Here is a 21,677-nt window from a genome sequence, read left to right on the forward strand (position 1 = left end):
CACACAGTTGATTTATTCAAACCAAGCTGCTTACCTATTGCAGATTCAGTCTTCCCAGCCTGGTGCAAGTCTACAATTTTGTTTCTGGTGTCCTTTGACAGCTCTTTGGTCTTGGCCATAGTGGAGTTTGGAGTGTGACTGTTTGAGGTTGTGGACAGGTGTATTTTATACTGATAACAAGTTCAAACATGTGCCATTAATACAGGTAACTAGTGGAGGACAGAGGAGCCTCTTAAAGAAGAAGTTACAGGTCTGTGAGAGCCAGAAATCTTGCTTGTTTGTAGGTGACCAAATACTTATTTTCCACCATAATTTGCAAATAAATTCATTAAAAATCCTACAATGTGATTTTCTGAATTTTTTTTTCTCTCATTTTGTCTGTCATAGTTGAAGTGTACCTATGATGACAATTACAGGCCTCTCTCATCTTTTTAAGTGGGAGAACTTGCACAATTGGTGGCTGACTAAATACTTTTTGCCCCACTGTATGTGACATAATACGCAGTTTCAAGGACCACTTTTGGCTCATAAGCGATACTTTCACAACTACTTGCTAAAAAGTATACAAGCGTTGGGGAATCTCTTTAAGAATATATACCCATTGAATCTTGAAGAATGTAACTTAACCTTAACCTCATGAGCTTAGTTCAACTGCTGTACCCTATCAGCTGAAGACCCATTGAGATTTTCATAATGACTTTTTAGGGAAGGGTGTGCCTGAAAAGGACAGTTTTCTAATGTCATATCCTCTCTGCAGCAGTTCTGTTGAGCTGGTTAGTACTGGTACTGTGTATCACTTCCTCTTTACCAAACCAGGAAAAGTGCTGGGGTGGCAACATTTCAGTTTCAAACACATAGCTGACAGCAAAACTCTATAATTGAATGTCTGGCATTACATTGGAATACCCCTGATAATAAAACATAATATAATAGTATATACTATATTAAAATAGTATATACTATTATAGATAGACTAGAAGAGCAATGTCAAAAATGTATTTAATTCATTTTAGAATAAGGCTGTAATGTAACTAAATGTGGAAAAGGTCAAGGGGTCAGAATACTTTCCACAGTGTGTCTGTGTGTGTGTGTCACGGAGACCACCAGACAGGAAGTGACACAAGATGTTACCTGAAACGTAGAAGGGGACCTTTGTCAGTAAGCTAGGACCCACTTCCTCCCAAAAACACACAAGTTGCCGGGTTTTTCATGTACCTCAGCCACACTGAACAATGAGCATGCAGGAGAACTCATGCAAACCTTCTGCAGGCATACGACACCTACATGAAAATCACACAGACACTGTTCTGATACCATCAGCCTGATCTGTACAGTAAAAGACCCCAAACACACCCACTCCTCATGGTCTATCTCTCAAGCTGAGTGAAGGGGTATTTTCAGAGAATGACTATAGAGTGTGACTTCCTTTTTAACTAACATACCGGGAGTATTCTAGAACAGCAGCGCTCCTCAAAGGAAATCTCTTCTTTCTCTTCTCTACTCTACTCAGTGTGTGTTTGTGGGTCTAACTAGCTACCAGTCAATCACTTAGAGATAGTGAGGACGTACAGCCAGAGGAAACAGACACACAACTCCTAACAGAGATGTCTGGTGGTCCCCTCTCCTCCTTCTCCAAACAGGGAATACTCCTACTCTCTATCCTCCACTATGGTTAGTATTGTATGGAATCTTTACTTTCTGTTTCTCATGTTTTGTATCAGTAACATTTGCTTGCATGATAAAGTTAGGATTAAACGGTTAACTTCCTTGTTGCTTTTAACTAACTTTAACCCTTATCCTAACCTTAACCTTTACACTAAACATTATTTTAAACCTAACCTTAACCTTTACACTAAACATTATTTTAAACCTAACCTTAACCTTTACACTAAACATTATTTTAAACCTAACCTTAACCTAACCTTAGCAAGCATATGCTTATCAAATGATAGTTTGTTGATAGTTTGACCATCTGTAGATCATCTACAGTGCATTCAGAATGTATTCAGACTCCTTCCCCTTTTCCACATTTTCATAAGTTACAGCCTTGTTCTAAAATGGAATAAATAAATACAAATGCTCATCAATCTACACACAATACTTCATAATGACAATGCGAAAACAGGGTTTTAGATTTTCTTTTAAATATATTAAATAGTGAAGAAACGGATTCCTTACTTACATAAGTATTCAGACCATTTACCGTGAGACTCGAAATTGAGCTCAGGTGCATCCTGTTTCCATTGATCATCCTTGAGATGTTTTTACAACTTGCCAGTCCACCTGTGGTAAATTAAATTGATTGGACATAATTTGGAAAGGCACACACCTGTCTACATAAGGTCCCACAGTTGTTAGAGCAAAAACCAAACCATGAGGTCGAAGGAATTGTCCGTAGAGCTCCGAGACAGGATTGTGTCGAGGCACAGATCTGGTGAAGGGTACCAAAAGTCTGCAGCATTGAAGGTTGCCAAGAACACAGTGGCCTCGATCATTCTTAAATGGAGGAAATTGGAACCACCAAAACTCTTCCTAGAGCTGGCCTTGGTCATGGAGGTGACAAAGAACCACATGGTCATTCTGACATAGCTCCAGAGTTCCTCTGTGGAGATGGTTGTCCTTCTGGAAGTTTCTCCCATCTTTGCAGCATCTCACCAATTAGGCCTTTATGGTAGAGCGGCCAGACAGAAGCCACTCCCCAGTAAAAGGCACATGACAGCCCTCTTGGAGTTTGCCAACCATCACATTTGGAAGAAACGTGGAGCCATCCATGGTGGTGGCAGCATCATGCTGTGGGAATGTTTTTCAGCGTCAAATACGGGGATGCTAGTCAAGATCGAGGGAAAGACGAACAGAGCAAAGTATCATTTACATTACATTTAAGTCATTTAGCAGACGCTCTTATCCAGAGCGACTTACAAATTGGTGCATTCACCTTATGACATCCAGTGGGACAGTCACTTAACAATAGTGCATCTAAAACTTAGGGGGGGTGGGGTGAGAGGGATTACTTAACCTATCCTAGGTATTCCTTAAAGAGGTGGGGTTTCAGGTGTCTCCGGAAGGTGGTGATTGACTCCGCTGTCCTGGCGTCGTGAGGGAGTTTGTTCCACCATTGGGGGGCCAGGGCAGCGAACAGTTTTGACTGGGCTGAGCGGGAGCTGTACTTCCTCAGTGGTAGGGAGGCGAGCAGGCCAGAGGTGGATGAACGCAGTGCCCTAGTATAAAGAGATCCTTCATGAAAACCTACTCCAGAGTACTCAGGACCTCAGACTGGGGCGAAGACAGCCAAGACAACGCAGGAGTGGCTTTGGGACAAGTCTCTGAATGTCCTTGAGTGGTTCAGCCAGAGCTCGGACTTCAACCCGATTGAACATCTCTGGAGAGACCTCATAATAGCTGTGCAGTGACTCTCCCCATCCAACTGGACAGAGCTTGAGAGGATCTGCAGAGAAGACTGGGAGGAAAGCACAAGTACAGGTGTGCCAAGATTGTAGAGTCAAAACAAAGAAGAATCGAGGCTGTAATCGCTGCCAAAGGTGCTTCAACAAAGTACTGAGTAAAGGGTCTGAATACTTATGTAAATGTGATATTTGAGGGAGGGTTTTATATATACATTTGCACACATTTATTAAAACCTGTTTATGTTTTGTCATTGTAGGGTATTGTGTAGATTTGATGATGGGAAAAACATGTTTTTATCCATTTTAGAATAACGCTGTAATGTAACAAGTGTGGAAAAAGTAAAGTGGTCTGAATGTTACATGTTACATGTTGTTTATACGTTGTTACATGTTGTTTATACGTATGTATATGTTGTTTATACGTATGTATATGTTGTTTATATGTTGTTACATGTTGTTTATATGTTGTTACATGTTGTTTATACATTGTTACATGTTGTTTATACGTATGTATATGTTGTAATAATATTAATAGTTCAAATAATAATAACAATTATAATAATAGTAATAATAATAATACATGTTATTTAGTACATGGTATTTAATACATGGTATATAACGCTTTTCAAGGATCCAAGGTCTCTTACATGTGATGGTTGCATATCCACATAAACTCAGCAAAAAAGAAACATCGTCTCACTGTCAACTGCATTTATTTTCAGCAAACTTAACAAGTGTAAATATTTGTATGAACATAGCAAGATTCAAAAACTGAGACATAAACTGAACAAGTTCACACAGACATGTGACTAACAGAAATTGAATAATGTGTCCCTGAACAACGGGGGGGGGGTCAAAATCAATAGTAACAGTCAGTATCTGGTGTGGCCACCAGATGCATTAAGTACTGCAGTGCATCTCCTCCTCATGGAGATTGTGCATCCAATTTGGCCGTTCTTGCTGTGAGATGTTACCCCACTCTTCCACAATGGCACCTGCAAGTTCCCGGACATTTCTGAAGGGAATGGCCCCAGCCCTCACCCTCCGATCCAACAGGTCCCAGACGTGCTAAATGGGATTGGCTCTTCTCTGGCCATGGCAGAACACTGAAATTCCTGTCTTGCAGGAAATCTCGCACAGAACGAGCAGTATGGCTGGTGGCATTGTCATGCTGGAGGGTCATGTCAGGATGAGCCTGCAGGAAGGGTACTCGTGAGGGAGGAAGATGTCTTCCTTGTAACGCAGAGCGTTGAGATTGCCTGCAATGACAACAAGCTCAGTCTGATGATGCTGTGACACACCGCCCCAGACCATGACGGACCCTCCACCTCCAAATCGATCCCGCTCCAGAGTGCAGGCCTCGGTGTAGCGCTCATTCCTTCAACGATATAAGCAAATCCGCACATTCACGCAGATGAGCAGGGACCCTGGGCATCTTTCTTTTGGTGTTTTTCAGAGTGAATTGAAAGGCCTCTTTAGTGCCCTATGTACCGTTCCACAGGTGCATGTTCATTAATTGTTTATGGTTCATTGAACAAGCATAGGAAACAGTGTTTAAAGATCTGTGAAGTTATTTTGATTTTTTACTAATTATCTTTGAAAGACAGGGTACTGAAAAAGAGAAGTTGATTTTTATGCTGAGTTCAGTTTGTACGTGAGCAGAGGAGCATATATTGATAATGATCCACCCCCACTTCTCTTTTCCTGTAATCTCATCGTGTTCTGCTGAATGTGGGGGAGGAGTGGACTTGAATAAAGTAGAGTATGAAACCCATTAAATAATGAAATCCATTATTATCTATTTGGTGGTGGGGTAAGACTTTAGATTGCAGTCTATTATTGTGTTATTATTTGTGTAGGCACACTGTAGGCACACTGTGTACAGTGTAACATGAGTAATTACAATACTTTCTACACTCTACTTTAATTAACAATAATTACACAGTAATTAGAGCCCTGTAGTGACAAGTGTAACCATTGATCAATGTCAGAATGTCATGTTGTGTATTTGTGTGTTTCAGGTGTGGGTATTTCTCTGTTCAACAAAGCAGTGGGGGACTCAGTGGAGCTGCCCTCAGGCTTAGAAAGGGAAGGTATCAAGTCAATGGAGTGGAAGTATAAAAAAATGGTCATTGCAGAATTTGATGGGAGCATTTCCTTACCAAGATCACAGTTTAAGGGGAGACTAGAGATGAACGACAGTAACTTCAGTTTAATAATAAGAGAACTGACACTGCAAGACTCAGGGGAATTTCTCGTTTCTGCCGCATCAAACAAAGGAGGACAGATTCCAACCAAGACCATCCATCTTCAAGTCCATGGTAGGCTGCTTTGTGCTTTTTCAAGGTTTTATCTTGTATAGTCTTTCTCCTGAAGGTATGGTCCATTTAGAATGATTATCTCTCTCTCTCTTTGTTTCTCTCTCTGTTTCTATCTCTCTCAGAGCCTATATCCAAGGTGGAGATCCAGAAGGAGATCACGCTATTGGCCAACCAGTCCTGTTCAGTGTGGCTGCTGTGCAACGTGTCAGTCGGCTCCAACCTCTCCTACACCTGGGAGAGAGGGAATGAGACGTACAGGGACGACGAGCAGATACACTTCTCTCTGTCACCAGCAGACGGAGACATCAGTGTAACCTGCACTGCCTCCAACTCAGTCAGTGAGAAATCTGCCTCGGTAACAGTAAAGTGTAGTAATGACACAACCACCCCAGGTAACTAAATATCATAATAATGACATTGGGTAGATGTAATATACAGTATTATGTAATACATGTGAGAACATTGGGTAGATATAATATACAGTATTATGTAATACATGTGAGGACATTGGTTAGATATAATATACAGTATTATGTAATATATGTGAGGACATTGGGTAGATATAATATACAGTATTATGTAATACATGTGAGGACATTGGGTAGATATAATATACAGTATTATGTAATACATGTGAGGACATTGGGTAGATATAATATACAGTATTATGTAATACATGTGATGACATTGGGTAGATATAATATACAGTATTATGTAATACATGTGAGGACATTGGGTAGATGTAATATACAGTATTATGTAGTACATGTGAGGACATTGGGTAGATATAATATACAGTATTATGTAATACATGTGAGGACATTGGGTAGATATAATATACAGTTGTAACGGCGTTCTTCGTTTGTGGAAAGAAGAGAGTCGGACCGAAATGCAGCTTGTTTGTTAATCATGATCTTTAATGAAGAAAACGAAACGATACATGAAATAACTCAATACAAAAACAACAAACGGAACGAGAAACCTAATTACAGCCTATCTGGTGAAACTACACAAAGACAGGAACAATCACCCACAAAATACAAAGCGAAACCAGGCTACCTAAATACGGTTCCCAATCAGAGACAACGAGAATCACCTGACTCTGATTGAGAAGCGCCTCAGGCAGCCAAGCCCATACAACACCCCTACTCAGCCGCAATCCCAATAATACAAAAACCCCAATACGAAATACAACAACATAAACCCATGTCACACCCTGGCCTGACCAAATATATAACGAAAACACAAAATACAATGACCAAGGCGTGACAACAGTATTATGTAATACATGTGAGGACATTGGGTAGATATAATATACAGTATTATGTAATACATGTGAGGACATTGGGTAGATATAATATACAGTATTATGTAATACATGTGAGGACATTGGGTAGATATAATATACAGTATTATGTAATACATGTGAGGACATTGGGTAGATATAATATACAGTATTATGTAATACATGTGAGGACATTGGGTAGATATAATATACAGTATTATGTAATACATGTGAGGACATTGGGTAGATACAATATACAGTATTATGTAATACATGTGAGGACATTGGGTAGATGTAATACTGAACTCTGTAGGCTTTAGCATATTGCATAGTGTAATCCAGTAGTTCCCAGCTCCAGTCCTCCAGTACCCTCAACAGTACACATTTTTATTGAAGCTCCGGTGACAAGCACATATGATTCTACTTGTCATTAATCATCAGGCCCTCAATGAGTTAATTCAGTTTTTTTTGTCAGGGCTACAACATCAAATGTGTGCTGTTGGGGGTACTAGAGGACTGGAGCTGGAAACCACTTCAGTATTTCTTAATCCTGGTCCTGGGGACCCGAATTGGTGCACATTTAGGTTAATGCCATAACACTACACACATGATTCCACTAAGGTATGATGATGAGTTGATTAGTGGAATCATGTCTAGGCAAGAAATAAAACGTGGACCCCTTTGGGTCTCCATGAGCAGGTTTCAGAAACACCAGTCTAATCACATCTGTGTTATAGAGTATAATACATGGATGGAGTGGTATAGGATCTACATCATGGTACCAGTAGGCGTCGCTGTGTTGCTGGTCCTCACTGTAGCTGTGGCAGTGAATTACTGCAGGGGGTGCTGTAACACGGGTATGTACAGCATAGGGGTCTCATCCTTACTTAAAGGGACATTTAAGGCTTTTATTCTTAGTATCCCTTAACCCAAAATGTTGGCCTTAGGAATATTATGGATATCAGAAAAAGTGTGTGGAACCTCATAAGTGTGTAATTTATTCATTCTTGGGTATGTTTGTAGATCTCCGGTTTGGTATCTATCTGATTGTTTGATATATTGTTATTGTCATACACAGCTGATCTAACTGACGACACAAGAATGAAAGATGTGAGTATGCATTGCCATTATTATGTATCTGAATGTGTCTAAGCCCATGTGGGTCGTTCCACCCACGGTTGCAAAGGGAGGAAATATTGCTGGAAACTTTCGAAGTTTACCAGTAAACTACCAGAATTTTGGTAACTTTCAAGGTTGTTATGTAATTTATGTAACTAGTGCCCCTTTTGGGTATTTTTGTAATGGCTTTCTTCGTTTGTTGAAAGAGAGTCGGACCGAAATGCAGCGTGGTGGTTACTCATGTCTTTAATGAAAAAAGCGATACATGAAATAACTATATAAATACAAAAACAACAAACGGAACATGAAACCTATTACAGCCTATCTGGTGAAACTACACAGAGACAGGAACAATCACCCACAAAATACAAAGTGAAACCCAGGCTACCTAAATACGGTTCCCCATCAGAGACAACAAGAATCACCTGACTCTGATTGAGAACCGCCTCAGGCAGCCAAGCCTATACTAGACACACCCCTAATCAACCACAATCCCAATGCCTACAAAAACCCCAATACGACAACACAATAAACCCATGTCACACCCTGGCCTGAACAAATCATTAAAGAAAACACAAATTACTAAGACCAAGGCTTGACAATTTTAGATTTTCACAGGTGTCTACAATTATCTCTGGCCCCCTGTGTGGCCTTATTACATGTAAAATATATGAAATCATTAAATAAGATGATTTTAAAATGCAAAAATTGAATCACAAAGCTGTAAAAATATATCTGAAATATAACATTGATGTAAAATATGAGGGTTTCAGCATGAAATATCCTTTATAAGTGAGGAGTGAATATTTCATTAATAACAGAACGACGTAAATGCAGACACAGGAAGAAACTGAGGAAGTGACAGACAGGGGAGGCAATCAATAAGTAATCAAGTCCAGTGGAGTCCCATGAAACACTGACGGCGAGTAACGATGGTGACAGGTGTGCGTAATGATGGCACCCTCGAGCACCAGAGAGGGGGAGCTGGAGCAGGTGTGACATTATATTTGTTTTACACACTTAAAATAAAAATGGTGTCATACTGTTGTCTGTTGTGAAAAATGGTAATAGAAGAGTTACAGAGTTAATTGCTATTTAAAAATAAAAATGTATTACTATATTTTCTCTTGAACCATATGGTCTATCCACTAGAAACTCACAGACAATATGGACACAGCAGAGGTGTAAAGTACTTCAAGGTACTACTTAAGTCGTTTTTGGGGGTATCTGCACTTTACTTAACTATTTATATTTTTGACAACTTTTTATTTTACTCTGCTATATTCCTAAAGAAAATAATGCACTTTTTACTCCATACATTTTCCCTGACACCCAAAAGTACTCGTTACATTTTGAATACATAGCAGGCCAGGAAAATGGTCCTACTCATGCACTTATCAAGGGAACATCCCTGGTCATCCTTACTGCCTCTGATTTGGGGGACTCACCAAACACAAATACTTTGCTTGTAAATTATGTCTGAGTGTTGGAGTGTGCCCAAGGCTATCAGTAAATTTAAAAAACAAGAAAATTGTGCCATCTGGTTAGCTTAATATAAGGAATTTGAAATGATTCATACTTTGACTTTTGATATTTTAGCAATTAGCAATTTGATATTTGAGCAATTACCTTTCATACTTAAGTATATTTAAAACCAAATACTTTTAATCGTCGTATTTTACTGGGTGACTTTCACTTTTACTTGAGTCATTTTCTACTAAGTTACCTTTACTTCTACTCAAGTATGACAATTGGGAACTTTTTCCACCACTGTGACACAGATATATATATAAAAAAAGAATACTATATGTAATATATATTTTTTAAAGTTATTCAAATATAAATGGCCAAATTTACCATAGATTGCCATATATATTCTGATGACTACCAAAATTACTGAAGATTCAGAAAACTTTGGTAAATGATCAGTAGTTTTGTAACCCTAGTTCTACCAATTCAGTGCCTTTTGAGAAAGCGTATCTTGGTCAAAAGAAAGTTTTAGATTTCACAAAAGTTTAACATTCTGTCATAAAAAGCAGGTTCAACTCCCTGAAAACACGTTTTCCAATCTCAAGAGGTATTTTTTTAAATAAATACCATAGTAAGTGAATATTAAGTGTGTTTCCTCCGACACATTGTTGCGGCTAGCTTCCGGGTTAAGCGAGCAGTGTGTCAAGAAGCAGTGAAGCTTGGCAGGGTGGTGTTTGGAGGACGCATGGCTCTCGACCTTCGTTCTCTAGAGTCCGTATGGGGGTTGCAGCAATGAAACAAGACGGTAGCTAACAATTGGATATCACGAAAAAGGGGGTAAATTAAAAAAACGAAAACATCTTCCTAGAAGGCACAGGGTGCACGAAGGGACATGTCAAAATGTTGTATTTTGCCACTTTAGCAAAATTGTATTCATATAAAAATGCAGATTTATGGAATTCTCCACGTAGTCTAAAGGGTACTTCATGTAATATCACAGCCTTTTAAAATTACAATTTACAATTTCTACATAAACTATTATTGGGATGTTCCTCTGAATACTTACAGCTGAAGTCAGAAGTTTACATACACTTTGGTTGGAGTCATTAAAACTGGGTTTTCAACCACTCCACACATTTCTTGTTAACAAATTATAGTTTTGGCAAGACGGTTAGGACATCTACTTTGTGCATGACACAAGTAATTTTTCCAACAATTGTTTACAGACAGATTATTTCACTTATAATTCACTGTATCACAATTCCAGTGGGTCAGAAGTTTACATACACTAAGTTGACTGTGCCTTTAAACAGCCTCGAAAATTCCAGAAAATTATGTCATGACTTTAGAAGCTGCTGATAGGCTAAATTACATCATTTGAGTCAATTAGAGGTGTACCTGTGGATGTATTTCAAGGCCTACCTTCAAACTCACTGCCAATTGTAGACCTCCACACGTCTGGTTTATCCTTGGGAGCAATTTCCAAATGCTTGAAGGTACCACGTTCAGCTGTACAAACAATAGTACACAAGTATAAACAACATGGGACCATGCAGTCATCATACCGCTCAGGAAGGAGACCCGTTCTGTCTCCTAGAGATGAACAACATGGGACCACGCAGCCATCATACCGCTCAGGAAGGAGACGCGTTCTGTCTCCTAGAGATGAACAACATGGGACCACGCAGCCATCATACTGCTCAGGAAGGAGACACAATCTGTCTCCTAGAGTTGAACGTACTTTGGTGTGAAAAGTGCAATCAATCTCAGAACAACAGCAAAGGACCTTGTGAAGATGCTGGAGGAAACAGTTACAAAAGTATCTATATCCACTGTAAAACGAGTCCTATATCGACATAACCTGAAAGGCCGCTCAGCAAGGAAGAAGCCACTGCTCCAAAACCACCATAAAAAGCCAGACTACGGTTTGCAACTGCACATGGGGACAAAGATTGCACTTTTTTGAGATTTGTCCTCTGGTCTGATAAAACAAAAATATAACTTTTTGGCCATAATGACCATCGTTATGTTTGGAGGAAAATGAGGGAGGCTTGCAAGCTGAAGAATACCATCCCAACCGTGAAGCACGGGGGTGGCAGCATCATGTTGAGGGGGTGATTTGCTGCAGGAGGGACTGGTGCACTTTACAAAAATGGATGGCATCAAGAAGGAGGAATATAATTTGGATATATTGAAGCAACATCTCAAGCCATCAGTCAGGAAGTTAAAGCTTGGTAGCAAATGGGTCTTCCAAATGAACAATGACCCCAAGCATACTTCCAAAGTTGTGGCAAAATGGCTTAAGGACAACAAAGTCAAGGTATTGGAGTGGCCATCACAAAGCCCTGACCTCAAACCTATAGAACATTTGTGGAGAGAACTGAAAAAGAGTATGCGAGCAAGGAGTCCTACAAACCAGACTCAGTTACACCAGCTCTGTCAGGAGGAATGGCCTCAACTTACTATGGGAAGATTGTGGAAGGCTACCCAAAACATTTGACACAAATTAAACAATTTAAAGGCAATTTTACCAAATACTAATTGAGTGCATATACATTTCTGACCCACAAGGAATGTGATGAAATAAATAAAGCTGAAATAAATCATTCTCTCTACTATTATTCTGACATTTCACATTCTAAAAATAAAGTGGTGACCCTAACTGACCTAAGACAGGTCATTTGTACTAGGATTAAATTTCATGAATTGTGAAAACTGAGTTTAAATGTATTTGACTAAGGTGTATGCAAACTTCCGACTTCAACTGTATGTATCAACTGGTAAATCTGGAGACTGTCTCTGATGTGCAGGCACTCTTTCGTGGAACGACCCATGTTTGTGTACTGTATTACACTACACTGTGTACTGTAATTGTTGATTGCTGTGTATTTTTTAGCAGTATTTTTGTGTTTTTGTGCAATGTTCATCCATTTTGTTTCTTGGTTTAAGTACCTTTTTCTGCTTTTATTCCAGACAAGAACAAACAGTCAGGTAATGTCCATCTATGAGACCGTAGAAGATCTGGCCGTCCCAATTCTGAAAATGGTGAGGGCGAGACATGGTCATACCTGATATCTTTGAACATAAATGAAATAATACAGTCTCTGTGTGAAAGGGAGACCATGTAGTCTACTTGGAAATTGTCTACATTTCATAATGCTGAAACAGTTTGTTCTTGGTTGCTTTTAACATTTAGCCGCAGACTCTATATGACAAGATCACATTTGGACGCCAGCCAGAAGAACCCTCTTCTTCCTACCAGGAAGTACTGTGAGCTGAACAGGATGTGGTCATAAGCTGGGCTTCTATAGATATAGAACCCTCTGCATCCTCTGCGTCTTCTGCATCCTACATGTGTACCTTCTGTAATAGATGTTACCGTTTCATTTCATCACAACCTGCACATTTCTGTTTTTATTTTCTTACTTGTTCAGAACTGCAACCTTCATCTGTTCATGGTCATTGTGTGGTACAACTTGTTATTTCCAAGAAAGTCTGTGTTACATAACTTTTTGTTAGGTTCTATTGCATTCTATTGTTGCATGAACTGTTTATATTTGTGTATTAATGACTAATGGCAATTCAAAACTATATTCTTAAAGATTGCCGGTGTTTCTGTTTGGAAACAAGTTATTTATGTTTGTATGTATTTTAGTTTAGATGTGTCTATTGTACAGTAAAATGTTTTACATTCCACAGACATGCTTTGTAGAAATCATATAGGCCACATTCACATCAATTCATCATACACTCACAAACTATTGTTGTTGTTGTTGTGTGAAATCAGACAATGAATAGACCTTATTAATACAATAAGACCGTCTTTACATATTGAGAAAAGGGAGAGAACATCCTAATAAATACAACGATTTGTAGAAATCATAAAAATAAAAAAAAGCTAGCCTTTGCTTTCCTGATTAATGTCCTCCTTGCCTGGTCTGTGAGTTTTGGTGGGTGGTACTCTCTGGCAAGGTTATTGTGGTGGCATATTCTTTCCATTTTTTAATAATGGATTTAATGGTGCTCCGCGGGATGTTCAAAGTTTCTGATATTTTTTTATTTATAACCTAACCCTGATCTGTACTTCTCCACAACTTGTCCCTGACCTGTTTGGAGAGCTCCTTGGTCTTTATGGTGTCGCTTGCTTGGTCGTGCCCCTTGCTTAGTGGTGTTGCAGACTCTGGGGCCTTTCAGAACAGGTGTATATTTATTTTTATAAATGTTTTATTTATTTCACCTTTATTTAACCAGGTAGGCCAGTTGAGAACAAGTTCTCATTTACAACTGAGACCTGGCCATGATAAAGCAAAACAGTGCGACAGAAACAACACAGAATTCCACATGGAATAAACACATGTACAGTCAATAACACAATAGTGTGCAAATGAAGTAAGATTAGGGAGGTGAGACAATATATAGGCCACAGTGGCAAAATAATTACAATTTAGCAATTAAACACTGGAGTGATAGATGAGTAGAAGATGAATGTGCAAGTAGAAATACTGGTGTACAAAGGAGCAATACAATATGGGGATGAGGTAGTTGGGTGGGCTATTTACAGATGGGCTATGTACAGGTGCAATGATCTGTAAGCTGCTCTGACAGCTGATGCTTAAAGTTAGTGAGGGAGATATGAGTCTCCAACTTCAGGGATTTTTGCAATTTGTTCCAGTCATTGGCAGCAGAGAACTGGAAGGAAAGGCGGCCAAAGCAGGAGTTGGCTTTGAGGGTGACCAGTGAAATATACCTGCTGGAGCGTGTGCTACGGGTGGGTGCTGCTATTGTGACCAGTGAGCTGAGGTAAGGTGGGGATTTACCTAGCAAAGACGTATAGATAACCTGGAGCCAGCCGTAGTAAAATGCTTCTTGAAATTCTCGATTATCGTAGATTTATCGATGGTGACAGTGTTTCCTAGCCTCAGTGCAGTGGGCAGCAGGGAGGAGGTGCTCTTATTCTCCATGGACTTTACAGTGTCCCAGAACATTTTGGAGTTTATGCTACAGGATGCAAAAAAAAGTCTGAAAAAGCTAGCCTTTGCTTTCCTGCCTGTGCATATTGGTTCCTAACTTTCCTGAAAAGTTGCATATACTGAGATCATGTGACAGAGGCTGGAGTTTTGGTTTGACAGCTCCTATGTTCAGCTCCTCTCTATAGGTTGGCTGGAGTTTTGGTTTGACAGCTCCTATGTTCAGCTCCTCTCTATAGGTTGGCTGGAGTTTTGGTTTGACAGCTCCTATGTTCAGCTCCTCTCTATAGGTTGGCTGGAGTTTTGGTTTGACAGCTCCGATGTTCAGCTCCTCTCTATAGGTTGGCTGGAGTTTTGGTTTGACAGCTCCTATGTTCAGCTCCTCTCTATAGGTTGGCTGGAGTTTTGGTTTGACAGCTCCTATGTTCAGCTCCTCTCTATAGGTAGGCTGGAGTTTTGGTTTGACAGCTCCTATGTTCAGCTCCTCTCTATAGGTAGGCTGGAGTTGTGGTTTGTCGGCTACGATGTTCAACTCCTCTCTATAGGTTGGCTGGAGTTTTGGTTTGACAGCTCCGATGTTCAGCTCCTCTCTATAGGTAGGCTGGAGTTTTGGTTTGACGGCTACGATGTTCAACTCCTCTCTATAGGTAGGCTGGAGTTTTGGTTTGACGGCTACGATGTTCAACTCCTCTCTATAGGTTGGCTGGAGTTTTGTTTTGACAGCTCCGATGTTCAGCTCCTCTCTATAGGTAGGCTGGAGTTTTGGTTTGACGGCTACGATGTTCAACTCCTCTCTATAGGTAGGCTGGAGTTTTGGTTTGACGGCTACGATGTTCAACTCCTCTCTATAGGTAGGCTGGAGTTTTTTTCAACTCCCGAAAGTGTAGGACACAACTTGTTGATGCTTCGACTCCTGTAAAAATGCCCAAAAATAGACATGTGATGTACATACCCACTGGTCAAACACTGGTTGAATCAACATTGTCTCCATGTCAATTCAACCAAAACAATATGTTTGAGGAGATTGAATCAACGTGGAAAAGTGATTGTATTTGCAAAAAAATCATCAATGTAAGGGCATTTCATCTTTTTTTTCACCTAATTTTTCACCTAAATCCAATAGCATGCAGATTTTTGGGGGTTGATTTCATGTTGAATTCACAATAGTTGACAACTGATTGATGTCTGTGCCCAGTGTGAAGTATATTCTAAAGAAAAGCTACTTACTTGTTGAACCTGATTGATAGGCATGTGAGGGACTCTATGATAGACATGAAAAACAAGGCAGTCAGTGATATCTTCTATTTTGCACCTAGTACACAAAAGATTGAGTCTGCATTTCAGCTTGAATAGAAATTCAAATGTGTTGTCATTCAATTCCCACTCACCTCTGAAAATATATGTTAAAAGACATCCGAACAGAAATCCTAAGAGCAATTTTATGATCCCGGGGACGCGGTTCTCCCCCTCCACCACCACGTCAGGCTTTGACTGTTCATCTGAAGACGTAGGGAGAGAAAAAAATAGTATGGTAGCAAGGTAAGAACACAAATAAAGACTCAGATTCCTCGCCCAAAGATTGATGAATACACCAGTTTTTCCTGGTCAGGTCATGTGTTATTGGAATATATACTGGCCCTAGAAATGACTGTACCTTGGCATATCTCCCTCACAACCTTAGAGGCGTTAGTGAGCCCGTTGCTGGCAGTACAGATGAAGATGACATTTCTGTTGGGGCTGTAAGACGCCCAGACAACAGAGACGTTGGCATTGGGACCCCCCCTCCAGAAGGAGCCGTCAAACGAAGCTTCTGGCTCCCAAGAAAATCTGGTGTCCTTCACCGAAGAGGAGCACTGAAGAGCCATCACACAGTGTCCGTCCTTCAGAACGCTGAAGACCTTTTGAACACTAGGCTCAACGAGACGCTCTGGACATTTGAAGAGAAACAAAGGAAGGTCTTGTAAATAGATAACACATTTTACATTAGAAAAAAATGCAATGAAATTTGAATAAAGTAGAGATATCTTTTCTTTTTTTTAAATTCTTTTTTTTAACCTTTATTCTACTAGGCAAGTCAGTTAAGAACAAATTCTTATTTTCAATGACGGCCTAGGAACAGTGGGTTAACTGCTTGTTCAGGGGCAGAACGACAGATGTATACCTTGTCAGCTCGGGGATTCGAACATGCAACCTTTCGGTTACTAGTCCAACGCTCTAACCATAAAAATGAACACTGAAAATATTTTAAAGAATAGTTTTGCCTATAATAGGCTAGCAAACTAGTGAAATGTACAAAACGTGAAATTCCCAAACTCTGGAGGGTGATTTATGCCCAACGAGTTACATTTTTGGGGACTCTTGACATTTTTGGCTCACTTTGCGCCCCTTGAGGCAAATCTTGTATAGATCTTACAGAGTGCTCCTTTAAAACAGGGCACAGTTGTGACTGAGACTTTTACCTGTCACAGTGAGCGGTACCTTACTGATCTGCTGCTCCCCCTGACTGTGTGTGAGGAGAACAGAGTAAACCAGTTCATCCCCTCTCTGAACATCTCTGATCTCCAAGTCACCAGACGAGGTGTTGAGACTCAGTCGACTCTTAAACTTCCCGAACCATTCTGTGTTGCTATTTCTGCTCCTGAATGTTGCGATCCAGGTGTCGTTGTTGTATATGGACCACGTTATCTTGGTGATGTGCCAGGATGGATTGGCTCCAGAGGATAAGGTGACAGACTCTCCCAGGTAGCCAATGGTATCTCCCATCACCACTGAAAAATAACAATCAATCTGTTACTGTAATAAAATGTCCGTTCTGATGGTGGTGTTTACAGGAATAACTAGATGAATCATTTATATAATAGTAATATAACAGTATATGTTTCTCTTTGGATATAAAATAATCACCATCATCAATATTCTGATGGTATTAACCTAAATGACTATATACATTATTAGCTAAATTAATTATTATTCAGCAGAAGAAACTGCAAAGCAGGTTGTATGATAACTGTAAATGAAATGAAACAGGAATAGTATAGATTTAGGACACATATGACATCATTCACATGACCATGTTTTTTAAATCTGGAACTTTCTCTGAGTTTCCTTTTTCTGTTTCGATCATGTGGTGAGACTTTCGCAATACATATCAAATGGAGGATTTGGTATCTTAACCTTAAACACATTGTATCAAAGCTAGAACAATGTTGTCAAGACACAGAACTCTGTGGCCTTTTGAAAAACAGGAAACACATTTTTCCAAATGTATTTGCCTTCTCAAAACCTAAATGCATTCATCCACACTAAATTATACTTCAAAATTGCATATTCATTCAACAAAAGAACACGACTTCCTGCAACAGGATGAACGCAACCATACTTATCTCTTGAGTCCAAGCAGACAAAACAGTATGTTTTAAAAATCCCATTAGATCAATACATTTTTTTTTGCAGTCACTAAATCATGATGTTCAAAATTGGAAGTATAACTATTCAAAGGTGCAACATTATGGGAAATGTCTCTCCATTTTATGCATAGATCACCAAACAATGTCATACACATCAAATCAAATGTTATTACTGATTCTGAAGTATTAAAATAAGAACATTGTGTGCAGGATTCATTCATCGGTATCATCACAATTCAATTCCATGTTTTCAAAAGAAAGGTTGGTTTTCTCGTAGTTTTGTAGACTTTCCATTGGCATATGGAAACACAATGCACAATAGAAATAGAAAGGAAAGGTGCATAGAATGGAGCAACACAACTGAATCTTTAGGCCTCAATCCACACCAAAGCAACGCTCTATAATGGAAGGTCACAATGACTTAGGTGTAACCCACAGTTACATATAGGTAACCCAACTCAAGTCTCTTTTTTGTTACCTTTATTTAACTAGGCAAGTCAGTTAAGAACAAATTCTTATTTTCAATGACAGTGGGTTAACTGCCTGTTCAGGGGCAGAATGACAGATTTGTACCTTGTCAGCTTGGGGATTTGAACTTGAAACCTTTCGGTTACTAGTCCACCGCTCTAACCACTAGGCTACCCTGCTGCCCCATATCTTGTCTAGATCTTTCCATATATTGAACATGGTTTGACACTGATGGAATGATTTACAATTCCATGCAGTAATATTTATTTACTGATTGTCGGGAACAGTGAATAAAATTGCACACATTTCTCTTCTGATGAAAACAATGTGTTTATGTTCTGTGACTAAAACACTTAGCAGTGAATTGTGTTTTCAGTTATGACATTCGTATTTAATATTTTGGAAAAGGTGGTATGCAAGTCAGGGACAAAGTCAAGAAACTGATCAGAAGTTCTATACATGTATTTGATCAGTTGATCATTGCTGTTCTGCTATAGATACAGTACGTTAAACGCGATTGAGAAAAACTATAATACTAGATGTGATATGGACAGAGGGAAGTTGACTGTATACCTTGATGTTTGCTACACACCATCAGTGGTGGAAAAAGTACCCAATTGTCATACTTGACCAAAAGTGAAAGAAAATGACTCAAGTAAAAGTGAATGTCACCCAGTTAAATTCTACTTGAGTAAAAGTCTAAAAGTATTTGGTTTTAAATATTCTCTTAATAAGTGTGTGAATTGGAATAAGTTCTGTCCTGCTAAGCATTTGAAATGTAATAGTACCGTTGGGTGTCAGGGAAAATGTATGGAGTAAAAATGATTTCATTTTCATTAGGAATGTAGTGGAGTAAAAGTCAAAGTTGTCAAAAATATAAATAGTAAAGTACAATATAGATACCCCCAAAAACTACTTTAGTAGTACTTTAAAGTATTTTTACTTAATGAAGTACTTTACACCACAGCACACCATTAGATTTCTTAAAGTGAAAAAGGTGACATCGTGGCAAGTGCCCTCGTCAGGGTTTGAGGTCAATCCCATTTAAATTTAGGAGATCATTTGAAAGTCCAAATCAAAGATTTTCTTTAAATTTCAGTAATATAATTTCAATTGACATCCTAGATTGAAATGGAATTCACCTCAATCCTGCCTCTTGTAGCTAATTTCTGAAAGATGACAGACAATATCAACAACAACAGACATTTATCAACACTACCAAGAAAAATGGAAAAGTACAGTAATCAGCCTACCTGATAAGACTGTTAGGAGAGAGAGAACTAAAAGAGCCTACCTGATAAGACTGTTAGGAGAGAGAGAACTAAACGTTCTACGCGTATCATCTTCAACAGGACTTTTAAAATGGACCCTGTTCGTCTCTGACATAGCGTCTTACTTATAGCGTCAACTTCCTATTTCTGCTATTTACAGCGCCTCCAGAAAGTGTTCACACCTCTTGACTTTTTCCACATTTTGTTGTGTTACAGCCTGAATTTAAAATGGATTCAATTGACATTTTGTGTCACTGATCAACACACAATAGCCCATCATGTCAAAGTGGAATTTTCTTTGTATAAAATGTTATTAAATAAAAAATGTCTTAAGTCAATAAGTATTCAACCTTTTTATGCCAAGCCTAAATAAAAATTAAAATGTGCTTAACAAATTGCATAATAAGTTGCATAGACTTATTCTGTGTTCAGTAATAGTGTTTAACATGATTTTTGAATGACTACCTCATCTCTGTACCCCACACATACAATTATCTGCAAGATCCCTCAGTAGAGCAGTGAATTTCAAGCACAGATTCAAGCACAAAGACAACCGAGGTGTTTCAATGCCTCGCAAAGAAGGGCACCAATTGGTAGATGTGTTAAAAATAAAACAAAATAAAAAGCAGCCACTGAATATCCCTTTGAGGTGAAGTTACTAATTAGGCTTTGAATGGTGTATATATACAACCAGTCACGACAAAGATACAGGTGTCCTTCCTAAGTCAGTTGCCGGAGAGGAAGGAAACTGCTCAGGGATTTCATCATGGGGGTAATGGGGATTTAAAACTGTTAGAGAGTTTAATGGTTGTGATATAAAAAAAACTGAGGATGGATCAACAACATTGTAGTTACTCCACAATACTAACCTAAATGACAGTGAAAAGAAGGAAGCCTGTACAGAATACAAATATTTGAAAACATGCATCCTGTTTGAGAAAGGTACTTAAGTAATACTGCAAAAACTTTGGCAAATAATTAAAATTTTCGTCCTGAATACAAAGTGTTATGTTTGGGACAAATCCAACACAACACATTACCGAGTACCACTCTTCATATTTTCAAGCATGCTGGTGGCTGCATCATGTTATGGGTATGCTTGTCATCGGCAAGAACTAGGGAGTTTTTAGTATAAAAAGAAATGGAATACAGCTATAAGCACAGGCACAGTCCTAGAGGAAAACCTGGTTCAGTCTGCTTTCCAACAGACACTGGGAGACAAATTCACAGAGCAGCAGGACAACAACCTAAAACACAAGGCCAAATTTACAGTGGAGTTGCTTTAAAAGATGACATTGAATGGTCTAGTAAATTTCTTGTTGTTGCCTAAATCGGCTTTGAAAATCTATGTCAACACTTAAAAATGTCTAGCAATAATCAAAAATCAACTTGAAATAGCTTGAAGAATTTAAAAAAGAATAATGGGAAAATATTGTACATTTCAACTGTGCAAAGCTTTAGAGACTAATCCCAAAACACTCACAGCTGTAATCGCCGGCAAAGGTGCTTCTACAAAGTATTGACTCAGGGGTGTGAATACTTACTGTATGTAAATTAGATACTAATGTATTTAATGTTTTATACATTTGCCAAAAGATCTAAAAACATGACTTTGTCATTATGGGGAATTGTGTGCAAGCCAAAAAAAGTAGCGCACACAGTTCTTTGTGAATAAATGATTCCTTAGCATGAACTCGAACTATGAAAATAATGATCAATATCATCCCAATACGAGGCTAGCAGAAACAAAAAGAGGCTCATTTGAGAACTATTCTAGGGCACGTGTTATAAGCCTATCAAGGGGTATAACAGAAACTTCCCTCTCCCACCCCCCCCTTTTCACAGTAGTTAACCACAGTCATTTTCTGTTAAACTTGCACCTGCAAAATGTTCAGTGGAGGAAAAAGTACACAATTGTCCTACTTGAGTAACAGTAAAGATACCTTGATTGAAAATGGCTCAAGT

General features: G+C 39.0%; 2 protein-coding genes across 5 annotated transcripts; one reads left to right on the top strand and one right to left on the bottom strand.

Annotated features, from left to right (window-relative positions):
- Positions 1-1,424: 1,424 nt before the first annotated feature.
- On the top strand, positions 1,425-13,516 carry LOC124008753 (SLAM family member 8-like). Its single transcript, XM_046320281.1, has 7 exons — positions 1,425-1,671; positions 5,426-5,725; positions 5,848-6,117; positions 7,748-7,867; positions 8,089-8,120; positions 12,573-12,644; positions 12,796-13,516. Exons 1-7 carry the CDS (start codon positions 1,605-1,607, stop codon positions 12,871-12,873), a joined length of 939 nt encoding a protein of 312 aa, XP_046176237.1. The 5' UTR covers positions 1,425-1,604; the 3' UTR covers positions 12,874-13,516.
- A 1,064-nt stretch (positions 13,517-14,580) lies between these two features.
- Positions 14,581-19,845, bottom strand: LOC124008452. 4 transcript variants are annotated; one of them, XM_046319743.1, is made up of 7 exons: positions 19,736-19,845; positions 17,026-17,334; positions 16,221-16,493; positions 15,955-16,065; positions 15,794-15,827; positions 15,408-15,479; positions 14,581-15,254 (listed from the first exon to the last, which is right to left on the bottom strand). In XM_046319743.1, the coding sequence occupies exons 1-7, from the start codon at positions 19,782-19,784 to the stop codon at positions 15,248-15,250; spliced, it is 855 nt and encodes a 284-aa protein (XP_046175699.1). In that variant the 5' UTR covers positions 19,785-19,845; the 3' UTR covers positions 14,581-15,247. The 4 variants fall into 4 exon arrangements, with proteins under 4 accessions (XP_046175699.1, XP_046175698.1, XP_046175697.1 ...); XM_046319742.1 differs by having other exon boundaries at positions 14,581-15,356; XM_046319741.1 differs by having other exon boundaries at positions 14,581-15,479.
- Between the last annotated feature and the right edge of the window lie 1,832 nt (positions 19,846-21,677).

Source organism: Oncorhynchus gorbuscha, linkage group LG21 (assembly GCF_021184085.1).
Source record: "Oncorhynchus gorbuscha isolate QuinsamMale2020 ecotype Even-year linkage group LG21, OgorEven_v1.0, whole genome shotgun sequence".
In the NCBI taxonomy this organism is placed as follows: Eukaryota; Metazoa; Chordata; class Actinopteri; order Salmoniformes; family Salmonidae; genus Oncorhynchus; species Oncorhynchus gorbuscha.